The 20,357-nt window shown below is 42.5% G+C and overlaps 1 protein-coding gene across 1 annotated transcript in view; it reads right to left on the bottom strand.

Annotated features, from left to right (window-relative positions):
* Positions 1–20,357, bottom strand: part of LOC138370061 (mucin-19-like) — a 35,542-nt gene that overhangs the window by 14,684 nt on the left and 501 nt on the right. The window contains exons 2-3 of the mRNA XM_069333839.1: positions 17,599–19,622; positions 1,291–1,905 (exon numbers count right to left, since the gene is read on the bottom strand). Of these exons, the coding sequence (XP_069189940.1) occupies positions 1,291–1,905; positions 17,599–19,622 (2,639 nt within the window). The remainder of the gene's footprint in view (positions 1–1,290; positions 1,906–17,598; positions 19,623–20,357) is intronic.

The raw sequence follows: 20,357 nt of genomic DNA, 5'->3' as shown, positions 1-20,357 counted from the left end.
AACAGGTGGAAACGTATTAACCAGATGAGCCACAGAGACAGAATATTTTTTCAGTGTCTGAGTAGTTAACAAATGGAATAAAATAAGTAATGATGGAGTGGAGGCAGACTCCATACACAGTTTCAAATGTTGATATGATAGAGTTCAGTAGCACACAAACACATATTAGCACACACACACACACACGCAGTAGTAGGCCGCTGCCGGTAAGAGACACACGTGTTAGTGAGGTCCGCGGAGATTCCTCAAATACTCGGGACATTGAAGGAGTATAAAGGCTAGATCATAGTATTTGGCCTCTCGCCAAATATTATGGCGAGAGGGTGAAACGTAGCATAGGCATATCACAAGCCATAGAGCGAAGAAACCAAAATGGAGCTAGTGGCATCACCGGTGCATATACAGTGTGGAGAACCACATGGAGCAACATGACCTGATGGTTATTGTTGTTGTTGAGTTAGGGGGCGACGACGATAGTGGGATCGGATGCGCCCCGGCGTACCCGTTAAGGGTAAATTGCGAAGCCAGGAAAGGCGAAGCGCCAAGCCAAAACGCAAAACGAGTGACGCCAAGCACTAGAAAGTAATATGTCATACGGCAAAGGAACACACAAAGGAAGAGGCACGAGCACATAATATAACAGGGCAAACAAACAGCCAGAGGATAGCATATTTGCTATATGCACACAGCATGGCATATAGCAAATACACAGGAAATTAGTGGACATACTTGCCCGGGAACCTGGCCCGCGGGAACCGTACATTGAACGCTTCCCAGAGCACCCACCGCCAAGGGTCCCGTCCATCCACCGGGGACGCCATAACATCCGGAACCGGGGCAACAAACACCCGCAAATAGGGGACCCAGATGGTATTACTCACGAGGCGAGAAGTCACCACTCGCCCCCACATAAAGGGAACCTGCCCACCATGAAACTCCGGTCCGTCAGACAACAGTAACTTGGCAATCTCCGTCCAGTAACACCGTGGCATCACAGACGCCAGCAACACGTCCTCCAGGTCCCCAACGCACACCCTCACAGGAGTGAACGGGCCACAGGGCACCACCACAGGGGCACCCGCGGCCCCGGGCACACCACCAGACGACAGCAGGGAACCGGATGGTGCGCATCCTTCTGTAATGTCACCATCAGGCCACGCCCAGCACCAGACTCCACACCATCCCTGGCAGCGGAAGCCACCACCCCCCCACTGCAGAGAGTTTCCCTGGCGGAGAAAGAACTGAAGGCACGTCCAAGACACAGGTACCAGCACCAGCAGGTACATGTACCTCCGCCACCACTAACTGTGGAGACATCGACGCATCCGCATCCATATCGTCAACACCCAAAGACCCCCAGTCACTGAAGTCACCAACATCGGCCCAGGCAGAAGACGAATGCCGGGAACGTTTGGGCACCGGCCGGATATTGTCTGAGCCGGAAGTGGACCCAGAAACACGGGTACCACGAGCCGGATGAACCGACGCCCGACACAGAACGGCAGCAGCCTCTACCACAGGGAAAACCGGGCCACACACTGCAGGAGGCTCCACAGCCACCCCAGCACCCAGCACATCCGGGACCCAAGTCACAGACACAGGGCTAGGCGCAGCATCCGAAGACGAGAGAGAAGACAGCAATGCCACACGAGGAGCACCAGGAAGGCCCACGGGAGCAGCATGGACAGTGACAGGATCAGGCAAACCAACCAACGATACCGCAATACGCGGAGGAGGGTCGGCAACAACCGGAGGAACGTCAGGCGTCGCCAGGGGAGCTGCAGCAGCGAACGGGGCGCACACCTCCTTATCATCACTGGAGACTGCCTTCAGTGGGAGCGGCGGGAAATCCTCTTCTCGGAACAAGTTGACAGGAGCAGCTGGGGCCTCAGAGCACCCGGCAGCCTAATGCCCCAACAGGCCACACCGGAAACAGGTACGAGGCTGCCGGGCATAATACACCTGGACGTAGTATCCCATAAGCCGGACAGAAGATGGTATATCCGACCGCAGGTGCATTACCAACATGCGAATGTTTTTTCGCCTCCCAGCATACCGCCCCGAGGAGAGCGTGTTCACCCAAACGCTGAGAACAGTACCAAACCTCCCAAAGTAACTCCGGAGGAGGTCTTCAGGGAACTTCAGGGGCGCACCATGGACACTGTCATAAGTCAGGGCACCACTGCGGTCCGAAACCGCCACAGAGCCGGCAACGGACGCCCCTCGTACCGACGGAGGAAGTCCCGTACTCCGCCTCTTCCCTCACGAACTTGATAACAACCCGGTGGGCTGTAACAAGCTCTACACCGTAGATAGCCTCCACCGGGATACGAAGCATGTCACACATCACTATCTCGATGGTCGTATATCCAGCCTTACAAGTGAACTCCAGGCCCACGGAGTTCACACGCACAACAGGGGGAAGATGGCCTCCCATGTCAGGACCGCCACGTCAACACGCAGCCAGGCAGCAACAAACTGGGAGGGCAGAGACGGCCACACCACCTGGAGACCAAAATGACAAACAACCCCAACAGCCACGGAGGGTCGGTAAGACGTCCTCACTCCACAGCCGCCAGCAGTTGACTCCCCATGACCTGATGGTCAGCATGGGAAGACCCGCCATATAACTGCCTGGTTGTGCTTGTTGGATGGTGACTGGTAAGTGCGCCTCTCTCTGAAGGCTTCAACAAATTTGCAAGGTTTAAATAATATCATATAGTAGTCACATGTAATGCATTTCATTCGATAATAGAATAGTAATCTTGATAGATTGATAGAGAATAAGGCAGTAACTCACTGTGAGCTCAAGTTGGGACCTGAATTGTGCTGTGTGTGTGTGTGTGTAGGGGTTAACAAGTCGGAGTAAACCCCCCCTTCTCCCTACACCCCTCCTAAACACATGGAGAGCAAAGCTGCTGGACGTGGCAACAAGAAACTTTCTAAGTCAACACGTCAACGGACCGACAAGAAGGAGAGGAGAGGATGAGCCAGCTTTGCTTGACCTGATATTTACCCTAAATGAATCGGATATAAGGGAAGTTAAGTTGGAAGCCCCCTTGGGAATGAGTGATCATAGTGTATTGAGCTTTAAGTACCTGGTTGGGCTAGGAATTATCTCCCCCAAAAAGAACTGGGAAACAAAGGGCTGGCGTACCGAAAGGGAAATTATGTGGAGATGAATAAATTCCTAAGGGATATACCATGGGACACAGAACTCAGAACCAAGTCCGTACAAGACATGATAGACTATGTCACCCAAAAGTGTCAGGAGGTGGTAAACAGGTTTATCCCGGCCCGACAAAAAAATAACAAAAAAAAAACGAGCAGCAAAAGAAGAATCCGTGGTTTAATAGGGAAAGTATGTAAGCAATGGAGCTGAACAAAAGGGCATGGAGGAACTTCCATAATAACAGAACACCAGAAAGTAGAGAGAGATACCAGAGAACCAGGAACGAGTATGTTAGTGTGAGAAGAGCAGCTGAGAAAAAGTATGAAAATGATATAGCTAATAAAGCCAAGACCGAACCAAAGCTACTACACAGTCACATCAGGAGGAAGTCCACAGTGAAGCAACAGGTGATGAAACTTTGGACGGGTGAGGACAGGTACACAGAGAATGACAAAGAGGTATGTGAAGAACTCAACAAGAGGATTCAGGAGGACTTTACAATAGAACAAGGAGAGGTCACGGCGCTAGGAGAGGTGGCAGTAAACCAGACAACCTTGGAAGGGTTCGAAATTACAAGAGATGAGGTCAAGAGGCAGCTATTGGAGCTGGACGTGAGAAAGGCTGTTGGGCCGGACGGAATCTCACCATGGATATTGAAAGAGTGTGCAGGAGCACTTTGTTTGCCACTCTCCAAAGGTGTATAGTAGATCACTGGAAACGGGAGACCTACCAGAAATATGAAAACGGCTAATGTAGTCCCAAAGTAAGTTGACCAGACCACACACTAGAAGGTGAAGGGACGACGACGTTTCGGTCCGTCCTGGACCATTCTCAAGTCGATTGTGATGAGGAAGTAGAAGCAGGCAATAAATAGGCTAGAGAGAGGTGAGGAGCAAAGTGTAGTGGAGGAGATAGTAGTAGGAACTGCAGAGGGCCTATTGGCCCATACGAGGCAGCTTCTATTATAACCACCGAATGAGAAGGAGATAGTAATAGGAATAAGAAGAGGATAGTAAGGGAACGAAAAGAAAACCAAAGAACAGAAAAGAGAGAAAAGAGAAAGAAAAGGAAAGAAAAAGAAAGATAAATGGAAGGGTAAGCTATGTTAGGTCACGTTTGTTAGAAAGATTAGAGCATTTGAGTATATACTGTGAAAGGGAAGAGTCCACAGAAACAAAGCCAGGACTCAAGTTCATGTTGGGTACATTGTGTATTAGAGCCGATTCAACAAGACTGCTGACCAGACCACACACTAGAAGTTGAAGGGACGACGACGTTTCGGTCCGTCCTGGACCATTCTCAAGAATCGACTTGAGAATGGTCCAGGACGGACCGAAACGTCGTCGTCCCTTCAACTTCTAGTGTGTGGTCTGGTCAACATACTTCAGCCACGTTATTGTGACTCATCGCCTGCAACAAGACTGCGTCTATGTAGAGTAGAGGCAGGAAAGATTATTTTGGAGGAAGACCAATCAATAGGATGATTGGAATCCTTCACATGACAGAAGAGAGCATTGTTAGTGTCTGCAGACTTAACACTTCTCTTGTGTTCTTTAAGTCTGTCATTCAGTGTACGGCCAGTTTCGCCAAAGTATTGGAGAGGACAAGACGAACAGGAAATAGAGTAGACACCAGCAACACTAGAAGTATGAGGAGCAGTGTGAACTAGATTGCTACGAAGTGTGTTAGTTTGTCTGAAGGCGAGCTTTATGTCAAGAGGGCGAAAGGTATTGTTAAAAGTTTTGAGTTCAGATATGAAGGGAAGGCATAGTACAGTGCTACTAGTGTTGGAAGCAGGTTTAGGATGAAAGAAATTGCGTTTTGCTTGAGAGTAGGAACAGTTGATGAAATGCAAAGGGTAACCAAGGCGAGAGAATGATTTGTAGATAAGGGCAATTTCAGAATCAAGAAACTGAGGGTCGCTGAGGCGTAGAGCGCGGAGGAAGAGAGAGACGAGGACACTTTTCTTAACAGAAGGAGGATGGTAGGAAAAGAAGTGAATGTACATGCCACTATGCATGGGTTTACGGTAGACAGAGAAAGAGAACCCGGACAGAGAGCTGTGAACGTGAACGTCAAGAAAAGGATGGAGGGAATTAGATTCCCACTCAACTTTGAAATGGATAGAAGGAGCCAAATTGTTAAGAGAGGAGAGGAAAGGCTGGAAAAGACTAAGGTCATAAGGCCACAAAGCAAAAATGTCATCAACATAGCGAAGCCAGAGAGAGGGACGAGTATCAATAGAAGGAAGAAGAACAGTTTCGAAGTATTCCATGCAGAAATTAGTAAGAACAGGGGAGAGAGGGGAACCCATAGCCACACCGAAAGTTTGAGTGTAATAATTACCGTTGAAAGAGAAAGAGTTAGAGTCAACACAGAGTCTAATGAGTTCGAGGAAAACGTCAGTGGGAAGCGGGAGAGGAAGAAGGCCCTCTGACGCCTTCTGTCTAAGGAAAGAGAGAACGTCATCGAGCGGAACATTAGTGAACAGAGAGTCGACATCAAGACTAAGCATCTTATAAGAGGGTTGTAGGCGCAGTCTTTCTATAAAGTCCTGAGAGTGACAAAGATGGGCAGGGGAAAAAGTGCCAAGTTAAGGCGTCAGGGTTTTAGCGAGCCAGGAGGCAAGAGGATAGCTGACAGAGCCCCGTGAAGAAATGATAGGACGAAGAGGAACACCAGGTTTATGAGTCTTAGGAAGAATATAGAAAGAAGGAAGAAAAGGGCAGATGACACGGAAACGTTTAATGAGATTAAAGTCAGGGGGCAAAGACTAGAGAGCTGTCTTAGTTTGCGGTTAAAGGAAGTTTTGAGACGATCCAAAGGGTTAGAAGTCAGAGGAGCATAAGTGCGAGAGTCAGAGAGCAAGACATCTGCTTTTCGGAGGTAGTCCTCACGGTCAAGGACAACCACCGAATTGCCTTTGTCGGAAGGAAGGATAAGAATAGAGTTGTTAGATTTCAGGGAGGCAAGAGCAAGCTGGAAGCGACGAGGAAGGTGGTGATTTTTCGAAAACAAGCTGTCAAGATCGGGGATAAGGGCCCTCTGAAGGCGGACAGGTCCGAAAGAGTACTAGAGTTAGAATTGACAAACCTGTCAAAGGAACTAAGAACATAAGAACATAAGAACAAAGGTAACTGCAGAAGGCCTATTGGCCCATACGAGGCAGCTCCTATTCTATAACCACCCAATCCCACTCATATACTTGTCCAACATAAGAACATAACATAAGAACAAAGGTAACTGCAGAAGGCCAATTGGCCCATACGAGGCAGCTCCTATTCTATAACCACCCAATCCCACTCATATACTTGTCCAACCCGTGCTTGAAACAATCGAGGGACCCCACCTCCACAATGTTACGCGGCAATTGGTTCCACAAATCAACAACCCTGTTACTGAACCAGTATTTACCCAAGTCTTTCCTAAATCTAAACTTATCCAATTTATATCCATTGTTTCGTGTTCTGTCCTGTGTTGATACTTTTAATACCCTATTAATATCCCCCCGGTTATGTCCATTCATCCACTTGTAAACCTCTATCATGTCACCCCTAACTCTTCGCCTTTCCAGTGAATGCAACTTAAGCTTTGTTAATCTTTCTTCATATGAAAGATTTCTAATTTGGGGAATTAACTTAGTCATCCTACGCTGGACACGTTCAAGTGAATTTATATCCATTCTATAATATGGCGACCAAAACTGAACTGCATAATCTAAATGGGGCCTAACTAGAGCAAGATATAGCTTGAGAACCACACCAGGTGTCTTGTTACTAACGCTGCGATAAATAAATCCAAGTGTCCGATTTGCCTTATTACGAACATTTATGCATTGATCCTTTTGTTTTAAATTCTTACTAATCATAACTCCCAGATCCCTTTCGCAATCCGACTTCGCAATCACAACACCATCTAGCTCGTATCTTGTAACTCTATCATCATTACCTAACCTCAGAACTTTACATTTATCAGCATTAAACTGCATCTGCCAATCCTTTGACCATTTCAAAACCCTATCTAGATCAACTTGAAGTGATAGTGAGTCCTCCTCCGAATTAATTTCCCTACCGATTTTCGTATCATCGGCAAATTTGCAAATGTTGCTACTCAAACCTGAATCTAAATCATTTATATATATTATAAACAACAGAGGTCCCAGGACAGAGCCTTGAGGCACTCCACTTACAACATTTTCCCACTCTGACTTGATTCCATTTATACTAACTCTCTGTTTCCTTTGGTATAGCCATGCCCTAATCCAGCTTAATATAGCACCCCCAATACCATGAGACTCTATTTTTTTAATCAGTCTTTCATGTGGCACTGTATCAAAAGCTTTGCTAAAGTCAAGGTATACAACATCGCAATCCTTACCACTATCAACTGCCTCAACAATGCTAGAATAAAAAGATAACAAATTTGTTAAACATGAACGGCCATTTATAAAACCATGTTGCGACTCAATTATTAATTTATGTTTTTCAAGATGAAGACGAATTTTATTTGCTATTATAGATTCGAGTAACTTTCCCACAATAGACGTTAGGCTAATTGGTCGATAGTTAGACGCAAGTGATCTATCTCCTTTCTTAAAAACTGGTATCACATTAGCAACTTTCCAAAACTCTGGCACTCTGCCTGACTCTATTGATTTATTAAATATGGTTGACAGTGGGTCACAAAGCTCCTCTTTGCATTCTTTAAGCACCCTGGCAAACACTTCATCCGGCCCTGGGGATTTGTTTGGTTTGAGTTTTACTATTTGTTTAAGAACATCCTCCCTGGTAACTGCTAAACTCGTCAACCTGTCCTCGTCCCCACCCACATAGACTTGTTCGGCTGAAGGCATATTGTTAAGTTCCTCTTTAGTAAATACAGATACAAAATATTTATTAAAAATACTACTCATCTCTTCATCACTATCTGTTATTTGACCTGTCTCAGTTTTTAATGGACCTATCCTTTCCCTAGTCTTAGTACGATATAACTGAAAAAACCCTTTAGGATTTGTCTTTGCTTGCCCTGCTATGCGAACTTCATAGTTTCTTTTTGCTTTCCTTATCTCTTTTTTAACATTTCTAACCAGTTGTACGAATTCCTGTTCTAAAGTGACCTCCCCATTTTTAATCCTTTTGTACCAAGCTCTCTTTTTACCTATAAGGTTCTTCAAATTCTTTGTTATCCACTTTGGGTCATTAGTATTCGATCTATTCAATTTGTATGGTATACTACGTTCCTGTGCTTTGTTTAGAATATTCTTAAATAAGTTATATATTGAATCCACATCGAAATCCCCATTTAAGTCACCTATCGCTGGGTTCATGTCTCGCTCCAAGACCGGCCCACACCCCATACCCAAGACTTTCCAATCAATTTGACCCAAAAAATTTCTTAGGCTATTAAAATCAGCTTTTCGAAAATCTGGCACTTTAACAGAATTTTCTCCTACTGGTCTATTCCATTCTATGCTAAATCTGATTTCTTTGTGATCACTGCTCCCTAGCTCACTCCCTATTTCGATGTCATTAATTTGCGTTTCCCTGTTAGTTAATACTAAATCTAAAATATTATTTTCCCGTGTTGGTTCCTTAATGTGTTGCGTAAGAAAGCAATCGTCAATTAATTCTAGAAAATCTTCTGCTTCACTATTCCCTGTTTTGTTCAACCAGTTTATTCCGCTAAAATTAAAGTCACCCATGACATAAATACTGTTAGATCTAGATGCTCTAGATATTTCATCCCATAGATGCTTTGCTTCCATTCTGTCTAAATTTGGTGGCCTATATATTACTCCTATTATAATATTATTAGCTTTTTCGTTTAATTCAATCCAAATAGTTTCTGTGTGTGGCTCTGTTTTGATTCCCTCTTTGAGACTACATTTCAAATTGTCCCTAACATATATGGCTACTCCACCTCCTCGTCTAATATATCTATCTGTGTGAAATAGTTTAAATCCATATATTTGATATTCAGCTAATAGTTCTCTATTTTCTACATTCATCCACGTTTCGATAAGTGCAATAATATCTATTTTTTCTGTGCAGACAAGAGCATTTAATTCGTTAATTTTATTTCTTAGACTTCTACTGTTAGTGTAATATACCCTAAGTGAATTGTTATTTTGCGGACCTTCTCTTTCCCTGATCGTTTTGCCAATTCCTTTCTCCCACAAACACATACTTTTATTACCTCCTTCCTCCAAATCAATTCCCATACCTCTATCTACTAACAGTTTAAACCCAAACAAACACCTCTAACCACTTCTTCTAACGAGTTCGCAACAGCAACAACCCCAGCTCTCGATAGATGCACCCCATCACGAGCATACATTTCATTTCTTCCATAGAAGTGTTCCCAGTTGTCTATGAAAGATATTGCATTTGATTTGCAATATCTTTCCAGCCGGCAATTGACACCAAGTGCCCTCGATATCCATTCATTTCCCACTCCCTTTCTTGGAAGAATGCCACATATGATCGGGATTCCTCCCTTGCTCCTAACTAACTCTATGGCTGTTTTATACCTCTGAATCAGTTCCTCACTCCTAACTCGACCAACATCATTTCCTCCCCCGCTAATGCAAATAATGGGATTGTTCCCATTACCAGCCATAATATCATTCATGTTGTTTATAATATCACCAATGCCAGCTCCGGGATAGCAAACCCTTAACCTGTTCCCCCTATCTCTAGCACAAAACGTTCTATCCAAATACCTTATCTGGGAATCTCCCACAACTAATGTTTGCTTAGGTACTTCCTTTACTTTCTGAGGGGCCTGCGCTTCCTTTCTCTTCGTTGCTTTCCCTTTTGCGCGATCCACAGTCTCTCCACAGCACTCGTCCACCAAAACGTCAAATGAATTAGAAGTTGCTATGGCGTTTGAAGGCGGCTTTATCAAAGTCTTCTTAAGGCCCCTGTCTTTCACAACTCTCCAAGACGAGGTCCCTTTACTGCTGGTCTCCTCCTTCGTTACTTCTCGTTGTTTTTTGAGCTGACGCACCTCCTCCCGCAGAGAGTCCAACTCTGTCCTCAGGGCTCCCACTAGAGTCACCAGGTCCTTAACTACAACTTCCATATTGCTATGATAATATAACAATATATAACTGATGAGATCAATATATATAATGATATATAACTGATGAGATCAATGCCACAGCGTGGGCCAGGGGAAGTAGCAAAAGATAGACCAAGGCCAAGAAGTTCTTGCTGGTGCTTAGAAATAGGGTAGGATGAAAGGTTGGTAACACAGTCAGAGAGAGAGTATTTCGCCCAAGGACTGTTGGAGATCAGGCGTTGAAGTTTGTTGTGTAGTGTGGAGGAGTGGTGGGAAGAGGAGACGTGAGCAGTGTCAAATGCAATTGGAAAAATGATATTGCATATATCACTGGGAAGAGAAGAGGACAGAAAGCGTTTCTAGCTGTTCTACGAACAGCTACAAAAGCCTCGTCAACTTGCAATATATATATGTATATATATGTCGTACCTAGTAGCCAGACCGCAGCTCTCGGCCTACTATGCAAGGTCAGATTTGCCTAATAGGCCGAGGGATTTTCTTTTTTTCAATAAATTTTTTCCAAATAGTTTATTTGAATTATTATTATTATTTTATATTAGGATCATAATTTAATGACTTACTTTTGTTAGTTTAGGTTAGGCTAAGATAGGTTAGGTTAGGATAGGTAGGGTTGGTTAGGTTAGGTCATATATCTACCTTAGATTTAACTCAAATTGAAACAAATTAACTTAGACATAATGATATGGACAGATTTATCATTTCATAAGAAAGAAAATTTGAAAATTATATAAATTCAGGAAAACTTGACATATTAGGCAAATCGGGCCTTGAATAGTAGGCCAAGTACGACGTTCTGGCTACTAGGTGCAACATATATTATATATATATATATATATATATATATATATATATATATATATATATATATATATATATATATATATATATATATATATATATATATGTCGTACCTAGTAGCCAGAACTCACTTTTTGGCCTACTATTCAAGGCCCGATTTGCCTAATAAGCCAAGTTTTCCTGAATTAATATATTTTTTCAAATTTTTTTCTTATGAAATGATAAAGCTACCCATTTCATTATGTATGAGGTCAATTTTTTTTTTATTGGAGTTAAAATTAACGTAGATATATGACCGAACCTAACCAACCCTACCTAACCTAACCTAACCTATCTTTATAGGTTAGGTTTGGTTAGGTAGCCGAAAAAGTTAGGTTAGGTTAGGTTAGGTAGGTTAGGTAGTCGAAAAACAATTAATTCATGAAAACTTGGCTTACTAGGCAAATTTGGCCTTGCATAGTAGGCTGAGAAGTGAGTTCTGGCTACTAGGTACGACATATATATATATATATATATATATATATATATATATATATATATATATATATATATATGAAGGTGAAAAACATGGGGGGATACATAAGGGATAAACGTAGGGGCTGCAGAAGGCTTATTGGCCCATACGAGGCGTGTTTAGATAGGAGATGCCTCGTATGGGCCAATAAGCCTTCTGCAGCCCCTACGTTTATCCCTTATGTATCCCCCCATGTTTTTCACCTTCATTGTATATATATATATATATATATATATATATATATATATATATATATATATATATATATGTCGTACCCAGTAGCCAGAACGCACTTCTCAGCCTACTATGCAAGGCCCGATTTGCCTAATAAGCCAAGTTTTCCTGAATTAATATATTTTCTCTAATTTTTTTCTTATGAAATGATAAAGCTACCCATTTCATTATGTATGAGGTCAATTTTTTTTTATTGGAGTTAAAATTAACGTAGATATACGACCGAACCTAACCAACCCTACCTAACCTATCTTTATAGGTTAGGTTAGGTTAGGTAGCCGAAAAAGTTAGGTTAGGTTAGGTTGGTTAGGTAGTCGAAAAACAATTAATTCATGAAAACTTGGCTTATTAGGCAAATCGGGCCTTGCATAGTAGGCTGAGAAGTGGGTACTGGCTATTAGGTACGACATATATATATATATATATATATATATATATATATATATATATATATATATATATATATATATATATATATATATATATATATATATATATATATATATATATATATATATATATATATGTCGTACCTAGTAGCCAGAACGCACTTCTCGGCCTACTATGCAAGGCCCGATTTGCCAAATAAGCCAAGTTTTCATGAATTAATTGTTTTTCGAGTACCTAACCTACCTAACCTAACCTAACCTAACTTTTTCGGCTACCTAACCTAACCTAACCTACAAAGATAGAATAGGTTAGGTTAGGTAGGGTTGGTTAGGTTCGGTTCTATATCTATATCCTAGTAAACAACACAGAAATCATCGATAGATACAGCGATAGCAGGTGGCTTGACGTTTGCGAGGCATTACACATCAAGAAGTCAACACCAGCAATCAACAGCCAATTAATGCACAACTATATTCTACCCACCTCAAGACTCCGCTCCAATATAGAAGCATCAAGAAATATGGACCAATAGGCTTTCTACAATCACTTCTATTTAATACCCATTGTTTCATGTTCTGGCTTGAGTTGATGAAATTAATACCTTATTAAATACCACCTCACCCCATCCACCTCACTCAAATGTAGATATAAACAAAATCGGAGATGTTCTATTCTATTCAGTAAGTTCTATTCAGTTGTGTATATGTTAACTAAAGTCTTTGAAAATGTAATAAGTTTTACGAAACGCGCTCAAGTGTCGCGTCAGACTAGAAATAAAAATTAATTTTGGAGAATTGATTTTTGAATTACCTCCAACAGTGAAAAGAAATGTACGAAAGATTGAGAAAATTCGTGTTAGAATTATTAATCTTACTTTTTCGGTCATATTTAATAATATATATATATATATATATATATATATATATATATATATATATATATATATATATATATATATATATATATATATATATATATATATATATATATATATTTATGATCGATGTTCCCTTCGGGAATCTTAAAATTAAAAGTCTTAACATTGTACATTAATATAATCTTTTATTTAGGATACATAATACATTTTTTGGTATTTAATTTTATTTAATATTTGAGTTTTTTATAAGATTTTGGTTAGTACTTTATAATTGTCGTTTATTCTGTTTGTATTTTACATACATTTTTTGTAGATTTGTAGTCATTATATAAATATTTGTTATAGTGTTTAGTATCTATGTGTTAGGTATCAAGTTTCACTTCTGATCACTTCACGTAAGTTTAATGGAATGGTTTGTTTTAGTAGTTAAAAATTTCATCTTGTAGTTTAATGGATTTTAAATTAGTTTTTAATATATGTGACAGTTAATAAGTTTTATTGTATTGATCACTTTAAGTGCGCTTAAGTGTTTTGTTTTTTAAGCATTTTCCTTTCTTTGATAGGCAATTATATTCAGTATGAGTTCTTTGTTTACCAGCTATTTGATTGTGATTTCTGTTTTTTCTTTAAGATCTGATGATGAATACGAGAAGTATTCGAAACGTTATGTTTTTTAAAGTAAAGATTCTGATACAAGATGTTCAGTATATCCTTGGTTTTCCTATTCATCTTAAAAATATATATATATATAAATATATATATATATATATATATATATATATATATATATATATATATATATATATATATATATATATATATATATATATATATATATAATGTCGTACCTAGTAGCCAGAACTCACTTCTCAGCCTACTATGCAAGGCCCGATTTGCCTAATAAGCCAAGTTTTCATGAATTAATTGCTTTTCGACTACCTAACCTACCTAACCTAACCTAACCTAACTTTTTCGGCTACCTAACCTATAAAGATAGGTTAGGTTAGGTTAGGTAGGCTTGGTTAGGTTCGGTCATATATCTACGTTAATTTGAACTCCAATAAAAACAAATTGACATCTTACATAATGAAATGGGTTGCTTTATCATTTCATAAGAAAAAAATTAGAGAAAATATATTAATTCATGAAAACTTGGCTTATTAGGCAAATCGGGCCTTGCATTGAAGGCTGAAAAGTGAGTTTAATGGAATGCCTACTATGCAAAGCTCGATTTGCCTAATAAGCCAAGTTTTCATGAATTAATGTTTTTTCTTCTACCTAACCTAACCTAACCTTACATTTTCGGCTACCTAACCTAACCTAACCTATAAAGATAGGTTAGGTTAGGTTAGGTAGGGTTGGTTAGGTTCGGTCATATATCTATGTTAATTTTAACTCCAATAAAAAAAAATTGACCTCATACATAATGAAATGGGTAGCTTTATCATTTCATAAGAAAAAAATTAGAGAAAATACATTAATTCATGAAAACTTGGCTTATTAGGCAAATCGAGCCTTGCATAGTAGGCTGAGAAGTGCGTTCTGGCTACTAGGTACGACATATATATATATATATATATATATATATATATATATATATATATATATATATATATGTTTCATTGAATATGACCGCATATTCTGTATTTATTATTTTCTGGTTTAGGGCTTCTATCCCTCTAACTATTTTCTTAGCATCAGGGCTTAGTTGAAATAGGAGTTCTCCAAAACTCATTTTCGTACTTTTAAGGTGAAGAAAAGAAGTGATTTACTATAGAGTGTATTACACCTTTCTATACAATTTCCACAATGTTTCGAACCTCCATGGTTCATTCTCAAGTGAACAGATCTTACAATGCTGGTTGATTTTATACCCGCACTGGGTCAGGTGATAATACAATAAAGGTGAAAACATGGGGGGATACATAAGGGATAAATGTGAGGTGAAACAAAGAAGGTAACTGCAGACTATGGCTTAGGATATGCCCACGGCAATGTTAAGACGCATAAACCAGGTAACCCACTACGCCCTATAATCAGCCAAATACCAACCCCAACTTATCACCTGGCAAAGAAACTCAATGAACTCCTAACTCCATACACTCCAAGTAAGTTTAGTCTACAATCATCAGCAGATTTCCTAGAATTGATCAAATCTACCCAGCCCGATGGAATCATCGCATCCCTGGACGTCGAATCCCTATTTACCAACGTCCCAGTCGACACACAACCATAGGAATGATACTGGACAGAGTATACAGAGACGAGAGCACCCCCAAATTAGACATACCTGAGCCACACTTGAAAAGTCTTCTCGAAGCATGTACAAAGGAAGCCCCTTTCATCAGTCCACAAGGAGACATGTATTTACAAATAGACGGAGTAGCAATGGGCTCCCCCTTAGGAGTTTTATTTGCTAATTTTTATATGGGAACCATCGAAGACAGGGTCTTCAGTAGCAGACAAATACCAACTGTATATTGCCGTTATGTAGATGACATATTCGTAATAGTAAAAGACTCAGATGAACTAATTGACCTAAAAAGACATCTAGAGAGAGAGTCAGTACTCCGATTTACACATGAAAATAGTGAAAATAACAGTCTGTCATTCTTGGATGTACTAATAACAAAAACAGGAACATCTTTAAGCACCAACGTATATACCAAGCCCACCAACATAAGACTATACCTGAATGGTAGAGGTAGAAGTGAGTGCCCCCAAAGATACAAAGCCAGTGTTCTCAATGCTTATATTCGTCGAGCGCTTACCCACTGCTCTGAATGGAGCAACGTGAGTAGAGAGTTTGAAAGAGTAACTCAGGTATTGGTGAACAACGGATATAGCAACGCGGAAATAAACGCTGCTATAAGAAGACACTTGGACCGTTGGTATAATCCAGAACCTAGAACAGAAACCACAACACCCCCAATAAAATTATATTACAAATCAACCATGCACAGTGAACATATAAAAGTGGAAAGAATAATGAAAGAAATAATCCGTAAAGGAGTAAAAAGCACTACTCCTAACCAAAACATAAACCTGATAATATATCGATACAGCGATACAGATAAATAGCAGGCGGCTAGATATCTGCGAGGCACTACACATTAAGAAGTTGCCACCAGCAATCAACAGCCAATTAATGCACAACTATATTCTACCCACTTCAAGACTCCGCACCAATATAGAAGCATCAAGAAATATGGGCCAATAGGCCCTTTGCAGTTACTTCCATTCTTCCCTTTAACTTACAAAATATTATACCCATTGCTTCGTGTTCTGTCTTGTGTTGAAAGTTTGTTTTCACCTCATCCAAAACTGTTGTAACATATCACCTCACCCAAATGCAGGTATAAAATCGAAGCTGTTTTAAACTCTGGTCAGTTATAGTTGTGTGTGTATAAACTAAAGTCTTTGAGCCAAGCCAAATAAGCCAAGATTTCTTGAATTCATATATTTTTCTATTTTTTTCTTATGAAATGATAGAGCTATGCATTTTATTACGTATGAGTTCATTATTTTTTCATTTGAGTTACAACTAAGGTAGATATATGTCGTAACCTAACCAACCCTACCTAACCCAACCTAGCCTATCTTAACCTAACCTAATATAACATAACTTTGTCAATAATTTATGTTCTTAAAATAATATATTGATAATAATTCAAATAAACCAATTGGAAACAATTTGTTGAAAATATAGAAAATCACTCGGCCTATTAGGCAAATCGGGCCTTGCATAGGAGGCCGAGAAGTGCATTCTGGCTACTAGGTACGACATATATATATATATATATATATATATATATATATATATATGTGTGTGTATATCACGAAAATAAACACGTGATTAAGAATGTGACAATGTCAGACCACGGAGGAAAAATGAAACAGGAAATTTCCTTAAGTACTTTCGTATATTAAATACATCTTCAGAAGGTCAGACCTTCTGAAGATGTATGGACCTTCTGAAGATGTATTTAATATACGAAAGTACTTAAGGAAATTTCCTGTTTCATTTTTCCTCCGTGGTCTGACATTGTCATATATATATATATATATATATATATATATACATATATACAGGAGTTATTACATTCTTATACAGCCACTAGTACACGTAGCGTTTCAGGCAAGTCCTTAATACTATGTTCTCCAGAATACGACCCCGCAAAATCGTTTAACAACTTGGTACTCATTTTAGTGTTGCGTAAACAGAGGCTACAGTTAAGTATTGACCCCCAGTAAATCCTCCCCGACCAGGATCCGAACCCAGGACAAAGCGCTCGCTAAACGCCAAGCGAGTGTCTTAATCGAGAGCTGCAAGGGATTAGGTACGAAGGCTGACTGAAGGAACTAAACCGGATGATGTTAGAAAGGAGGAGAGAGAGAGGAGGCATGATACAGACATATAAAATACTTAGACGGATTGACGAGGTGGAAACAGAGGAAATGATTAAAATATATTTCAAAAGAACAAGGGCCTGCAGAAACTGTCTGGCTGTGTCGAGGGCCTGCAGTAACTGTCAGGCTGTGTCGAGGGTCTACAGTAACTGTCAGGCTGTGTCGAGGGCCTACAGTAACTGTCACGCTGTGTCGAGGGCCTACAGTAACTGTCAGGCTGTGTCGAGGGCCTACAGTAACTGTCAGGCTGTGTCGAGGGCCTACAGTAACTGTCACGCTGTGTCGAGGGCCTACAGTAACTGTCACGCTGTGTCGAGGGCCTACAGTAACTGTCACGCTGTGTCGAGGGCCTGCAGTAACTGTCAGCCTGTGTCGAGGGCCTACAGTAACTGTCACGCTGTGTCGAGGGCCTACAGTAACTGTCACGCTGTGTCGAGGGCCTGCAGTAACTGTCACGCTGTGTCGAGGGCCTACAGTAACTGTCAGGCTGTGTCGAGGGCCTACAGTAACTGTCACGCTGTGTCGAGGGCCTGCAGTAACTGTCAGGCTGTGTCGAGGGCCTGCAATAATTGTCACGCTGTGTCGAGGGCCTGCAGTAACTGTCAGGCTGTGTCGAGGGCCTACAGTAACTGTCACGCTGTGTCGAGGGCCTGCAATAACTGTCACGCTGTGTCGAGGGCCTACAGTAACTGTCACGCTGTGTCGAGGGCCTGCAGTAACTGTCAGCCTGTGTCGAGGGCCTACAGTAACTGTCACGCTGTGTCGAGGGCCTACAGTAACTGTCAGGCTGTGTCGAGGGCCTGCAATAACTGTCACGCTGTGTCGAGGGCCTGCAGTAACTGTCAGCCTGTGTCGAGGGCCTACAGTAACTGTCAGGCTGTGTCGAGGGCCTGCAGTAACTGTCAGGCAGTGTCGAGGGTCTACAGTAACTGTCAGCCTGTGTCGAGGGCCTGCAGTAACTGTCAGGCTGTGTCGAGGGCCTGCAATAACTGTCAGGCTGTGTCGAGGGCCTACAGTAACTGTCAGCCTGTGTCGAGGGCCTGCAATAACTGTCACGCTGTGTCGAGGGCCTACAGTAACTGTCAGGCTGTGTCGAGGGCCTGCAATAACTGTCAGGCTGTGTCGAGGGCCTACAGTAACTGTCAGGCTGTGTCGAGGGCCTGCAGTAACTGTCAGGCTGTGTCGAGGGCCTACAGTAACTGTCAGGCTGTGTCGAGGGCCTGCAGTAACTGTCAGGCTGTGTCGAGGGCCTACAGTAACTGTCAGGCTGTGTCGAGGGCCTGCAATAACTGTCAGGCTGTGTCGAGGGCCTACAGTAACTGTCACGCTGTGTCGAGGGCCTGCAGTAACTGTCAGGCTGTGTTGAGGGCCTACAGTAACTGTCACGCTGTGTTGAGGGCCTAAAGTAACTGTCACGCTGTGTTGAGGGCCTACAGTAACTGTCACGCTGTGTCGAGGGCCTGCAATAACTGTCAGGCTGTGTCGAGGGCCTACAGTAACTGTCACGCTGTGTCGAGGGCCTGCAGTAACTGTCAGGCTGTGTCGAGGGCCTACAGTAACTGTCACGCTGTGTCGAGGGCCTGCAGTAACTGTCAGGCTGTGTCGAGGGCCTGCAGTAACTGTCAGGCTTTGTCGAGGGCCTGCAGTAACTGTCAGGCTGTGTCGAGGGCCTGCAGTAACTGTCAGGCTGTGTCGAGGGCCTGCAGTAACTGTCAGGCTGTGTCGAGGGCCTGCAGTAACTGTCAGGCTGTGTCGAGGGCCTGCAGTAACTGTCAGGCTGTGTCGAGGGCCTACAGTAACTGTCACGCTGTGTCGAGGGCCTGCAGTAACTGTCAGGCTGTGTCGAGGGCCTACAGTAACTGTCACGCTGTGTCGAGGGCCTACAGTAACTGTCACGCTGTGTTGAGGGCCTACAGTAACTGTCAGGCTGTGTCGAGGGCCTGCAATAACTGTCACGCTGTGTCGAGGGCCTACAGTAACTGTCACGCTGTGTCGAGGGCCTGCAGTAACTGTCAGCCTGTGTCGAGGGCCTACAGTAACTGTCAGGCTGTGTCGAGGGCCTGCAATAACTGTCAGGCTGTGTTGAGGGCCTACAGTAACTGTCAGGCTGTGTCGAGGGCCTAGAGTAACTGTCACCAGTCCGACTGTAGAAAGCAGCGGGCCAACAAATAAAAACATTCTGTCTGAAGCGAGCATGGCGCCAGTAACAGTCACCCGCTAACATTCAGGGGAACCAGCAGCAGTCTGAGACCAGCCAGCAGGGACACTAGCAGACACATATAACAGTGGCAGAACGCGGGCCTCAAGATATATCACCCGGTCATTCACTGCAACTGCCAGTCTCCTGCTGGCTCCAGTGTCTCTTGCTGGCTCCAGTGTCTCTTGCTGGCTCCAGTGTCTCTTGCTGGCTCCAGTGTCTCTTGCTGGCTCCAGTGTCTCTTGCTGGCTCCAGTGCCTCTTGCTGGCTCCAGCGTCTCTTGCTGGCTCCAGTGTCTCTTGCTGGCTCCTGTTTCTCCTGCTGGTTCCAGTGTCTCTTGCTGGCTCCAGTGTCTCTTGCTGGCTCCAGTGTCTCTTGCTGGCTCCAGCGTCTCTTGCTGGCTCCAGTGTCTCTTGCTGGCTCAAGTGTCTCTTGCTGGCTCCTGAGTCTCTTGCTGGCTCCTGTTTCTCCTGCTGGTTCCAGTGTCTCTTGCTGGCTCCAGTGCCTCTTGCTGGCTCCAGTGTCTCTTGCTGGCTCCAGTGTCTCTTGCTGGCTCCAGTGTCTCTTGCTGGCTCCAGTGTCTCTTGCTGGCTCCAGTGTCTCTTGCTGGCTCCAGCGTCTCTTGCTGGCTCCAGTGTCTCTTGCTGGCTCCAGTGTCTCTTGCTGGCTCCAGTGTCTCTTG

This window comes from Procambarus clarkii, chromosome 30 (assembly GCF_040958095.1).
Source record: "Procambarus clarkii isolate CNS0578487 chromosome 30, FALCON_Pclarkii_2.0, whole genome shotgun sequence".
Taxonomy (NCBI): Eukaryota; Metazoa; Arthropoda; class Malacostraca; order Decapoda; family Cambaridae; genus Procambarus; species Procambarus clarkii.
Note: the sequence above shows the minus strand (reverse complement) of the source record. Positions and strands in the feature narration are given on the sequence as shown.